Genomic DNA, 21,902 nt, shown 5'->3' on the forward strand with positions numbered 1-21,902 from the left:
AGTTATTTTGTGGTATTTACATTGAACTGCAGATACATGTACGGTCAAGAGGTCAAATAGAATCAAATCAAATAAATTTGCATAATTATTAGATCCCACGTGCTAATTAATAGTTATTATTGTCTTCTTAAAAGGTTACAGTTAGTAAATAATAATGTTGGATGTTGAAATTTTACTCAGACATTATGGTAATGAGAAAAATAGTCGTCCTATAAATGGAAGGAAAGGCTATACAGGAAATACTCAAAAAGTTTGATGTAGAAAATGCTTCACATAATTTTATAATATAGTCCATCTTCATTGTAGATTCAGAGAAATGATTTGTTGCCTTGACGACACAAGATGCTGAAAACCAAATCTATTACTCAGTAGTGTTCAGTCAACTTATGACATATATATCTGCTGAATGCCATAACTGTTATATTTACTAATACTCTTCAAATGTTTTAAACAACAATTTTGCTGACAATACAACTTTAAAATGTGATTGAGAATTTTCATACCATGACAATTTAGGAAATGTGCATTAGAAAGAAGTCATGCATCTTGGTGATCAACAAGAACAATATTCATTGCAGCCATTGTAGAAAACCATAAAAACATTTTCAAGTTGATATTTATTTAAATGCTACACACTATTGTTAGTGGTTAGACTAGTGTAACAGCTTGGTATAATATTAAACCATTTGATGAGTTTCACTGATTCAAGCAAATATAAAGTTGACTTACCTAACAATTTTAAAGAATTTGACAAAGTTATTACTGTTGACAGCATAGAATGCATTCACAGCTTGTTTCACATCAATAGATTCTCTAACTTCCTCACGATACAGCTGTACTTTTCTAGATAACACAAGACAAAAAAAAACAGTAGACATCAATACATCTTTATACTAGAGATACTGGCCAACAGGTATATACTGTTTTACCCCCTTTTATTGTGGTGGAGTGTACATATGTCTGATAGATGGCATTAGATGCATCAGACTCAAGATCTGTAGGTCACATGTTCAAATCCTACCAGGAGATGCCAAAGCCACTGTCAAGAATCATTTACATAGGAAAGCAATTTTGTGGGAAAATTGGTTGAAGGACACATGTGCTTGGTTGATGCCATAATAGTATATTAACACGCTATAAAGTCATTATGAAGATGATAAATTGTTGTGCAACCACACTGCCCTATACACACAAATAGGGACAAAAAATGTCAGGAGAGACAATAGTAAAATTTAATGTCAGGGACTGTCACCTGAGACAAATATTTCATTACAACATCACTGTCATACATCTGTCCTATATGTTGCATCATTCAGCAACAAATAGATTTTATAACGTAGATACGTGACAAGGCTGTTCTCGCAGTGTCATTATAATGATTATGTTTTCTAGAAATTTTATCATGTTCCATATAAACGATTACACAACAAAACACATCGTAGTCATTTTGAAAGATAATGCCATAACCCATTTACGTCATGTTGGTGTCACAAAAATGTTCCAGAGCTAGATTTATAGGACTGGTGTATTACAAGTAATATCTCACCTTAGAATATCACCTTCATTCAGATTCAACAAGATATCATAGGCTCTAAACTCTGCTTCATTTTCACAGAAAATATTATCGTTTTTCAAATCAACATAAAGATGTTCCAAACTCTGCAAACATTTGGTTAAATTCTCACTATTAATCTTAGGATCAAAGACACCAAGGATTTCTTCACATAATCGATGCGAGCAAAAAATGTGAAATCTGAAAATAAAAAAAATAAATAAACATCAGCCTTTGGTACACATGATTTTGTATTGGTGTATCTGTGTGAACTTGAAACCCCTAATTTTGTGTCATTTTCAGAATAGTATTAGTTTGGGCAGACATTTTGCAAAGTTTCAATTTGGTAATAAAGTCTTACATATCAAAATATAATACAATCTCTGATGTTGTATAACAGAACAAGCTGGTTGAAATCTGATGTATTGAACAGCATGAACTTTTTTTAATCATATATTTTATTTACATTTTGTAGTATTTTATTATGTGCGTAAATTTTTATATCATTTTAACTACGGTCACAGTTTTCACAATCACCAAAAACAGAAATACCAGAAAATAACTTATAAATTAAAATAAAACAAATGAAATCACAATAATAAAATTTATTATACATCTGTCACCGTAACGCCATAAGTTACAGCATGCCATAATTGTGCGGTATTGCACTTGGTATTTTCATCCTCATCCTAGGACATGCGAATTCCAAATATGGAAAGATTACGTGTGTAAGCGTTCTCTAATTATAATAAAAAACAAACATGGCTGCCACCAGGGTTTGACCGGACTCAACACAAAGAAGTTCGCTTAATCTGTTCTAAATGTATTCCTGGGAGGGAAATATCTATAATAATAAAGTTATTACAAAGATACTGCAAAGTATGCACTCAGACAGTTCGCGGTCGCATCAACCTCCGCTCTGTCGGTCGATATTCCTGCTGTACTGTCTTCGTGCATACTTTGCAGTATCCTCGTAATGACCTCATAATATTTTTAAAAAAACTGATCTTAGTTTAATCAGTCAAAACAAACCTTGCACATTTCTCAACCAGTGTCACAGCAGTCTTATCTGTCAGATTTTGTTGTGTGATATCCTTGCGAATACCTCTTGTTCTATTCCATATAAAATCATACCATTCGGCCCATTTGTCATTGCTGTTGTCCAATATGAAATGAAGTATGTAATCCATTGTCTTCAACAATACTGGCCCTGGTCGCAATTCATGAGGCAATGCTGCATCCTGAATTGAACAGAAAATGACATGTTGGAGTAAAAGAAAATTTTATGTTGCAGTAATAGAAAATGTCAAATTGCTGTAATGGAAAATGTCAAATTGCTGTAATGCAAAATGTCAAATTGCTGTAATGCAAAATGTCAAATTGCTGTAATGAAAAATGTCAAATTGCAGTAATGCAAATGTCAAATTGCAGTAATGGAAAATGTCAAATTGCAGTAATGGAAAATGTCAAATTGCAGTAATGGAAAATGTCAAATTGCAGTAATGGAAAATGTCAAATTGCTGTGATGAAAAATGTCAAATTGCTGTAATGAAAAATGTCAAATTGCTGTAATGAAAAATGTCAAATTGCTGTAATGCAAATGTCAAATTGCAGTAATGGAAAATGTCAAATTGCTGTAATGAAAAATGTCAAATTGCTGTAATGAAAAATGTCGAACTGCTGTAATGAAAATGTCAAATTGCTGTAATGAAAAATGTCAAATTGCTATAATGAAAAATGTTAAATTGGTGTAATGAAAAATTTCAAATTGCTGTAATGCAAATGTCAAATTGCAGTAATGGAAAATGTCAAATTGCTATAATACAAATGTCAAATTACAGTAATGGAAACCCTAAAATATGAGATTAAAAGAGAGGAACTTAAATTTGTTCTGAGATTCCGTGAATAATTCTTGAATAAGTTTATTAAGGCCAAAAATAGGAGAATTTATTTTTCCTAGTACAAATATGTTTCTATTTTATTGATGTTCAACAAAAATTAACATTTGAAGTACTTTAAATAGCTTCTCCAGTATGCACCACCTCAGGAGAGGGGGGGGGTAGCATATTTAAGATTTAAGATACAGATATAATTTGTCACTAATAAATTAAAACATAGCAAAGCTATTGAAAAAACTTGCTCGCAAAGGAATAATTGATACAACTGGTTAAGTTGTGACCAAGAATTGGCTAAATTTTTGAAATGGTGAAATTTTATAACATAATTTTCATTTCTTACTACCAAAAATGTCAAATTGCTATAATGAAAAATGTCAAATTGCAGTAATGAAAAATGTTAAATTGCTGTGATGAAAAATGTCAAATTGCTGTAATGAAAAATGTCAAATTGCTGTAATGAAAAATGTCAAATTGCTGTAATGAAAAATGTCAAATTGCAGTAATGGAAAATGTCAAATTGCTGTAATGAAAAATGTCAAATTGCAGTAATGGAAAATGTCAAATTGCTGTAATGAAAAATGTCAAATTGCTGTAATGAAAAATGTCAAATTGCAGTAATGGAAAATGTCAAATTGCTGTAATGGAAAATGTCAAATTGCTGTAATGAAAAATGTCAAATTGCTGTAATACAAATGTCAAATTGCAGTAATGGAAAATGTCAAATTGCAGTAATGGAAAATGTCAAATTGCTATAATGGAAAATGTCGAATGGCAGTAATGGAAAATGTCAAATTGCAGTAATGGAAAATGTCAAATTGCAGTAATGGAAAATGTCAAATTGCAGTAATGGAAAATGTCAAATTGCTGCAATGGAAAATGTCAAATTGCAGTAATGGAAAATGTCAAATTGCTGTAATGGTAAATGTCAAATTGCAGTAATGGAAAATGTCAAATTGCTGTAATGGAAAATATCAAATTGCTGTAATGGTAAATATCAAATTGCTGTAATGAAAACTGTCAAACTGCAGTAATGGAAAATGTCAAATTGCTGTAATGACAAATGTCAAATTGCTGTAATGGTAAATGTCAAATTGCTGTAATGGAAAATATCAAATTGCTGTAATGGTAAATATCAAATTGCTGTAATGGAGAATGACATGTTGCAGTATTAAAAAAATTTGTGAGTCATAAATTAATTAACAATGATTTTTTGCTACCAAATCATGGCCTACCTGCAGAAACTTCACCTATGGGCAGTGTATTTGATAAATACGGTACTATGATGTACTAAGACTGACTTTAGTTGACATGTGCAAAACGAACCATAAAAATGAATAAACTAGTAAGATATCAGTAAAAAAAACGAAAAAAAAAATATTCATCAAAATTAGATAATTGAAGATGTCATCATGAAATGAACAAATCCAAGCATGGTCTGTTTATGGTACATATACACAAAAGTATCAGAGTAGTCAGGCTTGTAATTCTCAAGAAGTTGAAAAAGTGAAAAAGTTGACGTGCACGACAACGGACAACAACGGACCACACTGGACAACGGATTATCACTCATATAATAAGCTCCACTCAAGAAAGTTGACAGGGGAGCTACTAAAGATCTTCTATGAAGACACTTGCTGATTTGAGCTTCATTATCATGCCTCTAAAGAAAGCCTGCTTTGTCTTATATAGAGATGTCAGAAGTATAGTACATAGTGGGTACACTCTATTACATACTTAAGTCTGGCAATAATAAATTTTAGTTTTGCTATAGAGATCATAATAAATTACCTGATCTGCTGAGGAGCGACTGTATTCTTTAATGGCTCTAATGTGGTCAACATGAGGAACTTCACCATGCTATAACAAAGAAGTCAAAGAATAACTTTCAGATATCAGTACTGTGAAAACATTTATTTTCACTGGCATTTAATTTTATTATTTTAATATTTTGAGGAATTTTACTGTGTTTTTAAGTTCACACACTTGGCAAGGAACCAATGAGTTCTATTGTTATTACAAGGTTATTACAAGAAATGCAGAGATTGGTGTGATGCATACTTATTGAGTGCATACTTAGTGTATATGTATAATACCAGTTAGTTAATATTATTGTGCATCTAGTACTATTTATAATAGTAATTACTTGAGTGACAGTCACAGTAATTGATTCAGAACCCTAAAATATGAGATTAAAAGAGTGGAACTTAAATTTCTGTTCTGAGATTCCGTGAATAATTCTTGAACAAGTTTATTAAGGTCAGAAATAGGAGAACCTATTTTTCCTAGTACAAATATGTTTCTATTTTATTGATGTTCAACAAAAATTGACATTTTAAGTACTTTCCATAGATTCTCCAGTATGCACCATCTCAGGAGAGGGGATGGTAGCATATTTAAGATTTCGGATACAGATATAATTTGTTTACTAAATTAAAAAATGTAATCAAGAGCAAACTTGCAAAGAAACCAGGTGAAATAGAAAAGGCGTTGTGACTAAACAAGATTTGTTTAGATGGTGTTTTTGGAGTTTTAATCTATGAGACAGATCAAATTGCTGCCATTTAGGTGTGATAATGCAAAATATCCAATGGCTATATCGAATTAAAGTTGCATGATAATAACAACTGACCTTGTTATGTTCAGTACCAGGTAATATCTCAAAGATACTCAAATGTCTTCGATCTTGTCTCATATAGCGTTCCTTTTCTGGACACATATCAAGACATGTACCAATTGTCACTTTGGAACACTTCAGATCAGTCGTTTTCTTACGATCTACAAAGTTTACATGAATGCTTGTACCATTAGTGTAGAATTGGAACGAGAAATAATCTCTCAAAATTAAATCTTGACAATAAAATCAGTACATACTAAATACTTCCTTGTTGAATAAATCAGTCATAATCAATGTACAGTTTCTATCAACTATTTATAAATAAAATAATATTATCAATTTAACTTTTACAATTGTCTTGTGTTTCGCATTAGGGTTGGGAAGGTATGGAACACAGAATATAGACGATGCATTGTTTATTTCATTTCTGTGTCATGCACTAAACATAACCCCTTAAATCTAATGACAAGTAGTTCATAATTCATCAAAAAATAATTTACCATGACATCATAGTTTATTAGCATGTATGGGAATAAATTGTGCAGCCATGTTGAATCACTGGTTGGCTAATTTGGACATGTTTTCGGTGTATTTTTTTACATGTTTTGGCAATCTGAGTGCAGGTTTTTTTAAATTATTCTGCTTATCACGACCGCCCGAGGAGGGTGAGGAGCCACCACCTGGGGGCGTGCTGCTACTCTTCCCTCCTGTGGAAGGGTATGAGCGCTTGCCTCCTGGCTGACTCTGGCTAGCGGACGGCGCCTTAGGGCGTTGTGTTTTCTGTGCTTGGGGTGCCCTCCGTTTACCCTTGGCAGGGCCAACTGGCTAGCGGATTCGATCTGAACCATCTGGTTCATTGCACTCCAAAGCTCCCCGAACAAAGAGGGTGGAAGATGTCCAGTCTGCGTCACTGAGGTGGGGACGTACCCCCTGACTCAGTTTGCTGGCGAAAACACACACGTCTAAGACCACGTCTCATTGCACAGTAGTAGCCCTGGGCAAGAGAGCCAGGTGACACTAAGGGATGTCGCACGTAGATGTGCGGTGGCCCACCAGTAAATGTGTCGCCTGGTCTAGGAGGCTGGTGCATTCTGCCTCTGAGTCCTGGGCGCGCACAATAATGTGATGGATCGTCTCAGATTGAGCTGACGAGAACGCCCATAGAACGTGGCCGTCCCCTTTGCCCGGTTTGCCAAACGGAAATTCGTGGTACCGGGGTCTGGAGAAGAAGCTTTGGGATCCGGTTGGGTAGCGTTTGGTCCAGCAGAAAGTGTTGCTTAAGATTTTACCCCACCCGTGGGACTTAAGCGGCACAGTACTCATTCCGCCCAACCTCTCGCTTTTATTCCGAACGCTTATCGCTTAATTTACGACTGCTCGCTGCTTTCTGACTGGAAACAGACTGCTTTTTTTCGCTCGCTCGCTCGCTTTTGATTGCTCGCCCTTGTTCGCTCGCTCACATTTGTCCGCTCGCTCTTGCTATGGCTGGCTTCAGAAACATGGTCCGCTTGCAAACTAACCGCTGGAGTAATGATGATCGTACATTGTATCTATCAACTTATGTTTTTATTCGTAATAAATTTAGGTTTTAATGACGATTCAAAATCACTTGACACATTGTAACGTTTGCTACGCAAGTCGGACTGTGACCTGTATTTACATATTTACGTCCTTGTGTGCGTAGTTCAAGCAGCTATATAACTGGTCAATCAATCGTGATATGCATTGAGTACTAGTATTTGTGTGTGTTTCTGTGTGTGATTTTGACTAAATTTATTCCAAACGGTGCTCAAAATAATTTGACACTTTGTTATTTGCGAACGCAACTCACACTATGACCCTTACTCAATTTGCATAAGTGATACGAATGCTGTAGTTCAGAAAATCTATCAGGTTAACTTTTGCTCGTGTGCGCAAAACAAAACTGCACATATAATCAACGCATAGCTGAATTTCTGCAAATCAATTGGACTTAAACTACTAGTATAATGACTGTGACGATTTATCGCTTGTCTGAGTACATGCGGCGACGAATTATTGGATTGGCAGCAGCCGGACGAAAAATTAAAGAGAGGAAAACATAAAACAAAACAAACGCAGCCAGTGATACATTTCGAAAATAAAAATACAAAATAAACGCAATCAGAGGAGCCGACCACGCGCGTTGGAAATAAATAAAACGTGTTGTGACACACTGGCAGCCCCACCAGACTCTTTCACTTACGCAATATAATTATGCTATTTCCCAAAGCACTTATTATTAATACATTGACGAAAAACACCGCAAGAAAAATGTAAATCAGGCTTGTTATTACTAGTAACTCAACTTGAACGCAATATTGATCACTGTAAAAGTGGATAAATTTGAATCTTCATCAAACTCAAAATTCAAACGATCTCGTTGAATTTCAATCAAAAATAAATTTGATGTTTAGAAAGACAAGAACAACAACATATTAGAGTGCAAAAAAAGTTAGCAGCAAAGAACGAGAAATGCATGTGGGAAAGCGATGAGTGAACTCGAGGAAAATTATGCTAATGTGAGAACAAGCCATATACCCGCGGAGTACTCGCTAAAACATCAAGAAAATGTGCCATTTCATTACAAATAATGTCTGCGATTGTGTGAACATGATATCGTGCAAACAAGGAACAGAGCTCCTGGTCCACCAAGGAAACTTAGCGATGACGCAGTTAGATGTAGACGGCTATTGAAAACAGACTCCTTCGACCTCATATGAGCTGGTTCACATGGATGTTTCATTTTCAACTATTACCAACAACACTATGGTAATAAAGACTTTCCGTTTTCGACATTGTGAAATTCTTTTGTTTTTATGTAGAAAAATACAATATTTTTACCAAGTAAAATCATATTTATTAAAGTTATTGTTCATACATGAGTTGTCGAACACACTACATAGTTTGTAATTTCATCCAGCTCCTTTCAGTCACGATTCAAGACAAATAAAAAGCACAAATATAGATAATATAGCAAATTATTTTTTTCTGTAATATTCATGTGTAATCAGTAATTATGAAAATAATTTATGGGTACATACAGAATACATTTCGTTATGAACTGTTCTTAATATAAATTTCTAATAATTTTTTTTTTTCAGGGTTTTCCCCCCAGAAAAGACGAAAGAATTTCATAATGTTGGGAACGGGAAGTCTTTTTTTATTATTATTATTTATTGGGAACGGAAAGTCTTTATCGGGATGTAACTGAGTATTCTTAAAATACGCAAAAAAACACCAACTTTCGCGTGGGATTTTTCACGCAAACATTGTCAATGGTTCCCGACACTGATTCCTTTTTATCTTTCAATTTTTTTAAGACGTCGTCGAGATGCAGGTGCGATTCCTCTTAGCAACGCGTTCTATTTATTTCCAACATGTGTGGTCGGCGCCTTTGATTGCGTTTATTTTGTTCTTTTATTCACAAAATCTATCACTGGCAGCATTTGTTTTGTCGTGTCTCACAATTTAATGTACAAGCTGACTTTGTTTTGGCTGTAAGTGAACTACGAATAGCTCATGGAAGTATTTCGCCCTGAGTTCGCAAAACGGAATACCCTGCAAAATTTGAATACTTTATTTTATAACGAGACATTGGACGCAAAAATAAAAACCATAATTGTAATTCAACAAGTTTATGTAACGTGTTAGTCCGCTTGCCAGCCGCCTAGTTAAAAAACGCAATCTCCATTGATGTCAGCTTCGATAACTTCGGACAAGTAAGATGGGCGCCGCCCAACATTACATTTGCAATTATTGTATTTGTTTGACAAATTGTACAGTACGGTCATTCTATAACAATCGATTGGTCATTTTTTCCAGACTCACTGTTCCTGCAGATATTCTTTAATATTGTTATAGGTGCCATGATGGATTTACATAACTACACACGGTTACTGGACGAATACCGTACTCTACAGTAGACATTTTTCGTTCTCCACCAAAAATAGATGGTTTTATTTCATATTAGTTGTGTCTGTGTCAGTGTCGTATTTGATTTCACATGTTTGGTTTGATCTTGTTTATGGTGGACATTATTTCTACGTATTATTACGAATTTTATATGGCTGTGTGATCCACCATATTTTTTTAACGGTCGTTCTATAAATTTCTGATTGTATTTATTTTTCTTTTAACAACATAAAAACAAAAATTATACACTTGTACAGGTAATGAACTATAAATTGTCCGGTCGAATTAAACAAAGCGAGCGAAAAAAAAGCGATCGAAATCCAGAAGCTATGGGAGGTTGGGCGAAATGAGTACTGTACCTCCTCCACAGCTGACCAACATCCACCCATCAACATCGTTTGCGCCACTCAGCACTCGGCCAGACAGGGGGAGACGTGCCTATGAGGCTGCTTTGAATCCAGATGCCTGTGATCCCATAAGCGTTGAAGCAACCGTAAGTGGTTGCCTTAGGATCAGGGGGGGGGAGGTATCTACGTCGTATCACTAGGATTGATGATACTCCGCATCACCCCAACAGCATGGCTCACCGAGCCGTTACGGATGGGAAACTCTGAGGAAACGCCCGAGGTACCGGCTGTATCCGACGCGAGCGTACTGTCTCCCTTCAACTATGTGAGAGAGAGCGTGTTCGACTGTGCGTCTCATGACAGGGTCCGTTCCCTCTGGAGACGCCCGTGGGTCGGTAAGAAGGAAGTCAAAACCCACAGCAGAGACCGGACTTAAGGGTAAAATCCTTGTAGCATTACCGCACGAGGAACCCTGGCTGGCTGAAAGTAGGGGGGAGGTGCAACATGTGCCCTGCCCCGAAAACCCTGCCCCGAAATCGGAGGCTTGGCTGCCAGCATCCCCGTTGGCATTCAGTGCCCGAGGCCCCAGAGGAGACCAGGTGCAACTAGCCTGAACCTCGGCCTCCCCCAAATCAGCAAGAGAGAATGGGGGGCTCCCCAGAAGAGACATGTTTTGAATACGAGCAATGCTTTCGTGTTTCATCCTGCTTGCCCACCAAGGGGCCGCAGTGGAGACAGCTCACTCCGACTGTGTCGGATCTACCCCAGCCTGCCAGGAACGCAATTCGCCCTGATAGTCCTTCGACCGGAGACAAACCCGGCGCCGTGCGAGAACGGATCCACAAAGGGACCCACAACGGGCCCCATAGGAAGAAAGACCTCCAGGGGCAAATATTAATTCCAGCTGAAATAAAGTATTTTACTGTATTGTGAAATTTAGTCCTCAAGAAAGTATTTAGTATGTACATTTTATTTCACAAAAATCTATACATGGATACTAGGCTCCCCTATGCAACACTATCTCTAATTTACAGGACTCACTGTGATGTAAATATAACATAGATATACTTTAAAAATCAGAATGTGTAACATGTACGGAAAGACATGGTAAAGAAACTTACATTGGCGGAGTATTTTATCTCTGTTCTCAAGAAGTTCAACTTTCTCATTTGTTGTTTTGGCAGTTTTGCCAATAAAATGAGACAAATTCTCTATACCTATAAAGACAAAAGATGTTAAAAACTATAGAGCATTTACAGAACGGTTTAATTCCCGGTGAATATTTTATGGTTACTCCTCAATAATCTCTGTTATAATGTGGGTACAGTCAAATCTGTGTATATTGACCACCTGATGGACATCACTCAAAATGGTCTTCATAAACAGGTGATCTTTATATGAAGGTTGGTTTATTTGTTTATAGATCACCAATACATACATTTGACCAGAAAATAATGACTGCAGCAAAAACACATTTATTTGAGTTGATCAAAACCAAATAGGTTTGACTTGAGAAAAGCAGGTGGTCTCTATATAAGGTTTTCCAGCTCATGAGTGAAACAGCGTCATATGATATGGCTGTCAAGAATCCCAGCTCATGAGTGAAACAGCGTCATATGATATGGCTGTCAAGAATCCCAGCTCATGAGTGAAACAGCGTCATATGATATGGCTGTCAAGAATCCCAGCTCATGAGTGAAACAGCGTCATATGATATGGCTGTCAAGAATCCCAGCTCATGAGTGAAACAGCGTCATATGATATGGCTGTCAAGAATCCCAGCTCATGAGTGAAACAGCGTCATATGATATGGCTGTCATGTAATAACTCCTTTATCATACATGGTTTCATGATCTATATGTGCTATAGGATAGATGAATGTTTCCATTTGATATACATGAGTGCACTGAAGGTGTCCTGTGAAAGACAGAAAGACATGCACACTAGGTTGGATGTTCCTAGAACAATTAATAGTAGTTAGTAATGAGAGAAAATGAAAATGTATAAACAGCCTTAAAAAACAATGTGGTCAGGTTTTCAACATGCATCGTGATAAACCCTTGGGTCCATGTAATAACAAACAAGCCAAGCATGATACAGTCCCCGTTAGTTAGTTAGTTAGTTATATGGTTTTGTGTATAGTAATATAGCTGGAATATAAATATGTCAGGAATATGATTATGATGATTGACATTTGTATCTGATCGCCAAACGAGTATTGAGAGATATTGCTCTGGAACAGCATTAATTAAAACAAAATCAGCCATTTTGAATACATGTATAATGAATATATAAAATTCGAACATAGTCAGTCAAAGCATGTCAGAGATATGGCTCTAGAAGCACATTTATTAAAACAAAATGGCCATCAGTCAGCCATTTTGAATTTTATCTGAAAACAAAATGAAGTGCATCAAGGTCGTATAATGTCCAAAATCCATCTGTAAACAGCCGAGAAATGCTTGATTTTGATGATTTTTAGAACAAAAATGGTCACCATTCGGCCATCTTGAATCAGATAGTGAAACAAATTGATGTACATATGTATAGTATCATGTAAGATGTATGTGTGAAGTTTGATTGTGATTGGTCCAGGCATTTCTAAGATACAGGTCCGGACGACCACAGAAGTACGGACGCACAGAGGTCAAAACATAAGTCCCCGTTTTCGGACTGCATTCGAACGAGGGTTAATAAACACCTTAAAATTGTCATCTAACTGTAAGGCCATCACGGATTGGCTCCTGAGTTGAAGTGCCAATTTTGGTTTTTGTTCTTTGTGTAATTAGGTATTTGCATGCAACAAATTCGACCAAATTTTGTTAGCGGTTGGCTAATATTACCCCAACAGATACTTTGAGTGAAAGTGTGGTATTTTTTTCCTGATTCATAGGAATCTGAAAAACGCATTTCTCAACTTGTCTCTTATTTAGATTCATGCCATTTTCAAGATGGTGGCCTCTATATAGTAATAAATCAATCGCATTTATTTAATTATCACTTGTACGCCAGCTAACTGTAGTTACAAACGAAATGACTGCATTATACAAAATCAAAACAGGCAAGATTCATGTTGTAAACACTCTTTAATGCATACACAATAAACATGTCCATGTAAACAAAATGATAATTAAGTCAGCTTGCTATGGTCAAACCCAAACTACCGTAAAAACTCGATTAATTCGCGGTAGTAAAAATAATTATTTTTTCAAGTGCACGAATTAATAGCGTAAAAACGGAAATTATTGGTTTTTGGTGCGCGAATTAAAAGAGTACTTTTAGATCGATTCAAAAAGGAGCTGTTTTCATAAATTTATTAGTGATTTGTTTTGTTTTCCAATGAACACGATTACAGGACGTTTTTTTAGTGCCTCTGAGACTCGTGGCTAGTGATATTCATGGCATATAGTCGGGCAGAGAACACGCACTGCGTCAAGGACCACGCACCATGTTACACTTGAAATGAAACAGTGAAATGGCAAAGGTACACAAACAAATGATGAGCACGTGGCTACAAAGTAGCCGTCTGGCTGCACTGCCTTTTTTTATTTTTCTAGGCATCGCCCGGGCAATGTTATGGCAGATATTAGGAAGTTCATCTTGTCTGAAAAAATAACCCTGCGTTGATAAAAATGATGTCAAAAAATGTTTAGAAAAAATAATGTTTCGCGTTGACCAAATATAATCATGCAAAGTATAAATTCAAAGTGTTTCAATACATTAGTGAGAGGTCGCATTTTACGTGAACAAAAACATGCACTAAGAAGGAAAAGCAAACCAAAGTCAAAACGGGGTGCATCATGGACATGACACAACACACGCTGCGACAACTGAGTGATTAGCGACGTAATTTTGGGACGCAATTGAACTTCAAGTCCTTTATTGCAAAACTTGCTGCGCGGCGATGCTGACATCAAGTGTGTGTTGGCCGAAGTTTGACCCCAAGTCATGCACTGAACTGGCGCGTTACCTTAGCAACCTTTTTCTTTCGTGCCCCGCGCGTCGACTAAGTAATAATCTTGCCCAACATCTGTAGTGTCGTGGGAACAATCTTTACCGAACCTAAACTGCTTGCTAACTGAAAGGCTGTGATGACGGAGATCATCTGCGATTGCGGCTACACCAAGTACTGATGACATAAAAACTCAAACAAAATGTATATTTTTAATGTCTTCATGCAATCTATTCTGAGTTATCCACTTTATTCTGGCCCGCGAATTAATAGGATACAATTTTAAACATGTTTTTGAATGCCGCGAATTAAAAGGATACATTTAAAAATTAGCGTTCGAAAATACAATGGGTGCGCGAATTAATAGAGACCGCGAATTAATCGAGTTTTTACGGTAATATTACTTACCTGGCTGTGATTCTTTTTGAACCGTGGTTTCCTTGACAACAGGTACTGTGGATGATGTTTTTTTTTTCACTAGCACTCTCTTTTCAGTGAAGTCTAAAAAACAGAATTTCACAGAATTTTAAGGATAAATAATAGACTTCTTTTCTTTATCACTTTTCAAGTTATTTCATTTAAGTTATTTCAAGCAAGGGAGTAAAAAAACAGTTTCTTACCTGGTTTTACTGATACTTTGGGGTGAGTACTTTCTGTGCTCCTAGGTCGACTGAAAAATATAGCTACAGGCTTGGTCCCATTCTCCAGTACAGTGCCATTTTTCTTAGCATCGGCAGCAGATTTCTAAATAGTTCACAAATATTGAAAGTGAAGAAGAAGTTTTTTGTATACCCCTAACCCTAACTCTAACCCAAACCCCAAGCCACCCAATCCAATTGTAACTTCCCCCTCTGGATAACTATAGGTGTCCTTAGGAGGGGCATATACAATTAAATTGGGGAGGGCTTAAGGGTAAGGTTAGGGTTAGGGGTGTAAAAGGAACTCCAAATCTGAGCTGAAATTATTTTCAGTGTGTAAAAGGTCACACTTAAAAAACACTATTGAAGCAGAAAACTTGGGTAAAATTTCTCTGTATTATAAAATAATTATATGACAATGATACATTTATAACAAGCCATGCATGGTACAGTCCCAGTTAGTTATCGAATTTAAGATATATAGTTTTGTTTATAGTAATATAGCTGGAATATAACATGTCAGGAATATTATTATGATGATTTTTAAACATTTAAATGATTGACATAGTCAGTCAAAGCATGTCAGAGATATGGCTCTAGAAGCCCATTCATTAAAAAACAAGTCATTGTCAATGACACGTCCCCGTTCCATTCATATTTGAGTGACATATACATTCAAAGCAGATCATGACCGAAATGCACCTGCATATGTACAACACATTGTACTGAATCTGAACAAAATCGATCCATGCATGACTGAGATCCGGTTTCGAAATTGTGAAAATACGTGATTTTGATGCATTTTCGGCCTTAAAATGGCCATCATTCAGCTATTGTTAAACAAATGCACATATCTATTTGTGACATGATGCACCATGTGTGTGTGAAGTTTGAACTTGATCAATCCAGACATGTCTTGGATACGGATCCAGAACTGAATTCTTTAAAACAAAATGGCCGCCAGTCCGCCATTTCAAACCCGATCCAAAAAAAAAAATGACGTGCATCAAGGTCCTATTATGTTTAATGTATGTACCAAATTTGAACAAAATTCGTCCATGCATAACTGAGATCTGGGTCCGGAATGGTGAAAATGTGCGATTTTGATGCATTTTCGGCCTTAAAATGGCTATTCGGCTATCGTTAATCGGATCATGAAAAAAAAGCATGTGCATATGTCCCATATAATGTGTGATGTATGAGTGAAGTTTGAACTTAATCGGTCCATGCATGTTCGAGATACAGGTGATCATGGACGCACGGACGCATGGACGCACGGACGCACACAAGGCAAAACATAAGTCCCCGTTTTCGGACTACGTCCGAACGGGGACTAAAAATGGCGACTAATCAACTGTTCTAAATCCAATCCAATCTAAAAAATAAAATAAAGTGCATAAGGAACCCGTACTGTCTAATGTACATGTATGTACCAAGTTTGAACAAAATCCATTCATAAATGCCAGAAATGCTTGATATTCAATAATTTTTTAGCACAAAAATGGCCACCATTCGGCCATTTTTAATAGGATGACATGATGTATAATGAATATTTAAAATTTGAACATAATCAGTCACAGCAAGTAAGATATATGGCACTAGAACCATATTCATTAAAACAAAATGACCGCCAGTTGGCCATTTTGAATCAGATCGTGAATCAAATTGATGAACATATGTATAATATCATGTATGATGTATGTGTGAAGTTTGATTGTGATTGGTCTAGGCATTTCTAAGATACAGGACGCACGCATGCATGCACAGACGGAAGCACAGATGCACAGAGGACAAAACATAAGTCCCCGTTTTCGGACTGCATCCGAACAAGGACTAACAATATCAGTGATATACTTCTTATAGGTTATGTTTTTTGTACTTTTGAAAAACCCATCTGAGAAATATCATATTTGCATTTTCTAATAAGGTAGGAAGCAAAACTACATTTTGATGGCATAGACCTATCACAACAGTCTGGAAATACTGCTTAGAATTCACTTCCATGGTCAATGCAGGTCTGTTACGTTGAAAGGCGGATAAATATAGCATGCTGCCAATCTTAATATGTTATTTTTCCAAATGAAGAACTATCACTGTTCTAATTTTCTCCATGTGCTATACCAACTGATAGTAACCATAGCAACAACAGTGCAACAGCTATCAGCAGCATTTCCAGGCTGCCATTTTGAAACAAATGTCACAATGTCGAAGATGAAATTCAAAAGTCCTCACTTTGGACTACATCTGACAGGGATTATTTATAAAAAAAACTTTTGTCTAACTCTTTTACTTACTAAATCAACAAAGTGAATAACTGCTTCATTATTTTTTGGTGTGCTGTACACTCGCTTCACAGTTCCAAATTTCTTATAAAAGTCATGAAGAAAGTCTTTGTTGTTTAACCTGTAAGGAATACCTTTAATACGAATGACTGTAGAACTTCCAACAGGATCACCTCGAAATTCTCCTGAAAGTATATATGAGAAAATATGGTTAATTATGAACATATATATTAGAGCTACTTTATTTCCATTTGAATTACAAACCAGTATTCTTATTAGAAGTTGGCATTCAATCATTACATAACTGTCACTTATGTACATGTACAAGCAGACAGACACAGACCTGCCAGAAAGTATTTATTGCACCTGTCATTTAATCGTTTTAATTAAAATATCAATTCCAGGTAACATTATGTGTTGTCTTTAAAATACACTAAATTTAAGAACTAGTGCATTTTAGTCAATATAAAATGGTTGATTTGTGTTTAGTTTTTTTGTATGTAGACGTTTTTTTTCAGTGAGCGAAAATCCCCATGGTTAACTCTATGGGAGCACGCTCATTTGCATATCATTTGCATCTCATTAAAACTTTGCGTCATAAAACATGTGCGAGAGTCCGTTCCGTGTCCGTTCTCATGCAAATTTGAACCAATTGGGAAGCTGAAATTATTTCAACACCGCTTCTGGGTGGGAATACCTTCATGAATATTCCTATCGAGGTCATAGTATCAGATACGTAATTTTTATTTAAAAACATTGAGCATGCCGAAAGTTAGGGAATTGTCAGAATTTACCAAAGGGAACATTGAAGCACTGTATACAGAAGGAGTCCCTAACAGGGAAATAGCAAGAAGACTGGGAATTTCTGAAGGCTCCATGGGTTTCAACCTGCGAAAACTTCGTCTGCAAGGTAGTATGGGCTCCGGCGCAATGGGCTCAAGTTATCTGGTTGGACGAATCCAAGTTTACAGTGTTTCGTAGCCGTGGAAGATTATACGTACGTCGGAGACCAGGTGAAGAGTACGAGCTGAAATGCATTAAACCTACAATAAAATTTGGTGGTGGAAGCGTCATGGTGTGGGGATGTTTTTTAGCTACCGGCTTAGGATTGCTAGTCCGTGTACCGACCAACCATGAATCGATGGAAATATTTGGTTATCCTGGAAAACGAAATGATACCGTCAGCACTAAGACTCATTGAACCCAATTTCCATTTCCAACAGGATAATGTCCCCGTTCACACAGCATTGGCAGTGAAGGATTTTCTAAATAATCCACAAGAGTACGGATATCTTTTCGTCAACTTACCACTTTGAATTGGCCTGCACAGTCTCCAGATTTGAACCCTATTGAGAACCTTTGGGAGTTGATCGATTTAGAGGTGCATTCCCGACCAGTCGCTAACATCGAGAATTTATACGCGAGCATAATGGAAGCTTGAGGACAGTTCCAGGTGAACATGTGGTGAAAACTCATCAATACCATGCCAAAACAGCTCAGAGAAGTCAGCCAGCGAAGTGGTGGACACACGCATTATTGACATTCGCCGCGTTCTATTACTTCATAAATATTCATGATCTTGCATTTACACTGTATTCTCCATAAAGAATTTAAACGTTTTTTCGCTGTTTCGTTCAGACTGCAGTTTTTTTATTCAATCTTGCATGACAATTCCAATTTTTTGTTTTTATTGTGTGTAATACCGCATATTTTATTAGATATACGAAGATATTTATTCAAACCGTTTTGGAGTTTATTTTTTTGAATGATATCGTAGGTAGTAACTGCATGTAGTGTGGTGTGTAAATACTTCTGGGGAACCTGTACATGTCAGAATATTAGACACACAAAACACATTTTAGTTGGGATCAATCAAGATTTGATCTTTACACTGAAACATTTACAGATTCCTCAACCAATCACACTGTTTTTCTCTCCATACAAATAACCATTCTCCAAGCCGTGACTTCCATTGGTGGTTGAGGGTCCAGAAACAGTCTTTGCCACAGGCGACATTTTACACCTCAATCTGAGAGGATACATGTTTTTTCAAATAGGCTATATTACTAATAGTTTTGTTTTTTTATTAATTTATTTATTTTATATAAGAACATATCCTCAAACAAAAATACAGAAAACTTGATAAATAGCTGTCAAACACAAAAAAGTAGGTCGGCTCTTGAGCACAATGGTGTGAAGGAACAATACCAATACTTTCTGTGTGACATTCAGTACTAGAGCTGCTTGAATGAAATTAGCAATGTAATTCTGTTGAAATGATCCCAATAAATCACAGAAATAGAAGCAAAACAGTGAGAGGTCATAATGATCTGAAAATCATTATACATGTTCAAGCATTCATCGTATGTGCTTATTAAAAATACAAGAATATTTGAATATTCAAACTGATTCAGCATATTTAGTTAGTGCTCTGAGAATGACAAATAACCAGTACTGTATCTCACCTGCATTTTTGCTAGGAGTGGTTGTTTTTCTCGAAGAAATCCGTGTGATTACATTTGGACCAGAATCTGTGACAGCTGTTATAGCTCTAGAAAATATTCCTTCAATACTTTTAGGTCTTTTAACAGGTCTTTTAACAGGACTTGTTTCTTCTCCAAATGTCTCTAAATCAGATATATCTTGAGTCAGAAAACCTTCTTCATAACTGCCGTCTGGTAATCCTCGATGACTTCTTGAACTACTTGCTTCATTTCTCTTTATACTTGTTTTAGTCTGTTCATCCCCACCTTGCTTTGACAATCTTATTTTATCTGATCCAACAGTAACTGTAATAGGCAATACATGTAACAAAATACATAAACACTGGTAATCACCCTAAATAATTATGCAAAATACCTACATGCTTGAGTAATGACTCTGTTTTGACAGTATAAAAAATAAAGAGCCATTGCTTGAAATGTACCTACATGTGATGTAAACCTGTTTTTCTACATATTTGATACAGCATGTTGTCAAAAAAGGGTTATATAAACTACAGGTACACAAACCCACCAACCCACTGATGTAATACAACATGATACATTAAAGGATGTTGCACACAACATCTTCCTACTTCCTTTCATGTTTGCCAGTCCCTGTATTATCTAGTGATGAATATATATAAAGATGTGTTTCACACAAGCTACAATACAAATTAACCTAATAGTGCATCCATATAGTGTGATTTAACCCAGTCATTTAAAATCAGATGCTCATATCAAACAAGGAAATATTGCTGTTTTGGTGCTCACAATATGTCACTAACTGGTAAAAGTATAGAAAATAAATTTATTACTTTTCCTCTGAGATCCTCTGGTTCTTGTTGCTTTCCCAACAGAAAGTCGTCTAACTGCTTCTTTTTTCTAAAAGTCAAAGACAGAAATATATTGTACTATTAAATTGGAGTTACCATGGTTATCAACAATAGGGTTGTGAGACCTGGCTATGCCATGATGTTGTTTGTATCCTTGGGAAAGGTACTTTACCAGGGATCTTTATAAACAAGGGAAAAGGGGCACAGCACCATCATGTCATGGACATGCGCTGCCTCACCCTGGGGAGCAGATCCTCTGGCAACCATAAAATTCTGATTGACCAGGGATCACATGTGGCCACAGTCTTCAACTGCGACCTGTCTGATAGTAATTTTGGCCCCAAAGAAGCCACAGAATGCTCAATTTTAACTTAGAATTATCAAAAACTTCACACCCTGGTAGGGAGAACCGTATTTCCCCCACTTGGTGGCGCCGCTGAATTGCAGGTTTTTTTTTTAGAAAAACTCCTGCCTTACTCCTACTACCTCTCTCTACCAAGAAGTAAACATGATATGGAATGTTTGGCATACATATATATGCTCCCCAGGAAGTGGAGCCAATCAACCGGGATAATAAGGTGTATCGGCTGGTATCTAGTGTAAGAAATAGACAAGGGATAAAGGCTCCAGCGAGCTCAAACGCAAGGCACAGTTGGAGGTGTGGCCTGTTCAGCATTTGTCAACAACCAATCCTAAGACTGGTTACAAACCACATCGAGGTTATAATTCGGTTAGCCTTGCTCAACTAGTTCATAACCAGTCTTGTGATTGGTTCTTCGCCTAAAACTGTGCTGTGCGTCAATTTGTGTAGTTTTGTTGATTTATCCTGCAGATATAGGTAAAATATAGGTAAGGCTTTGACAAAATTTGAAAGAGCAACTAATATTTTTCAACCTGGTTTTTTTTATAGATTTTATTTTTTATTCTGTTCGTCTGTTTTTTTTCAGTTTAAAAAATATGAGCGCGCTGGAGCCTTTATCTCTTGTCTATTTCTTACACTAGATACTAGCCGATACAACCCCCCACCACCACCCACCCCCGCTCATAGGGAGTGCGTACAGTTAATCATAGTTCCTGGGTTCCCTGTGAACAAACATGCCCCACACCACCGTCCCTGGTATTGAGGGACGGTGCCCACACACATGTATACAGGAGTAACACAAAACAAACCCTTTAATTTTTTTAAATTATTAAACATGAAGACTCAGCATTCTGCTTTTAATTTATCCTGATTTAGTGGATCTGCGAACATCACCACACTACAATTTAAGGTTTAAGAAATGTCATTCACACATAAATGAAGTCCACACATCTCTAATCCGACACATAACTGTAAACAAAAACTCTCATTCTCTCACATAATAATTAAA

General features: G+C 36.4%; 1 protein-coding gene across 1 annotated transcript in view; it reads right to left on the reverse strand.

Moving 5' to 3' along the window:
• Positions 1-21,902, reverse strand: part of LOC102806427 (germinal-center associated nuclear protein-like) — a 56,839-nt gene that overhangs the window by 34,410 nt on the left and 527 nt on the right. Inside the window, exons 2-12 of the mRNA XM_085508129.1 lie at positions 20,515-20,581; positions 19,682-20,005; positions 17,229-17,401; positions 14,917-15,040; positions 14,705-14,797; positions 11,466-11,561; positions 6,080-6,225; positions 5,239-5,307; positions 2,585-2,793; positions 1,547-1,753; positions 730-843 (exon numbers count right to left, since the gene is read on the reverse strand). Coding sequence (XP_085364255.1) covers positions 730-843; positions 1,547-1,753; positions 2,585-2,793; positions 5,239-5,307; positions 6,080-6,225; positions 11,466-11,561; positions 14,705-14,797; positions 14,917-15,040; positions 17,229-17,401; positions 19,682-20,005; positions 20,515-20,581 — 1,622 coding nt within the window. The remainder of the gene's footprint in view (positions 1-729; positions 844-1,546; positions 1,754-2,584; positions 2,794-5,238; positions 5,308-6,079; positions 6,226-11,465; positions 11,562-14,704; positions 14,798-14,916; positions 15,041-17,228; positions 17,402-19,681; positions 20,006-20,514; positions 20,582-21,902) is intronic.

This window comes from Saccoglossus kowalevskii, chromosome 14, assembly GCF_978046115.1.
Source record: "Saccoglossus kowalevskii chromosome 14, keSacKowa6.1, whole genome shotgun sequence".
In the NCBI taxonomy this organism is placed as follows: domain Eukaryota; kingdom Metazoa; phylum Hemichordata; class Enteropneusta; family Harrimaniidae; genus Saccoglossus; species Saccoglossus kowalevskii.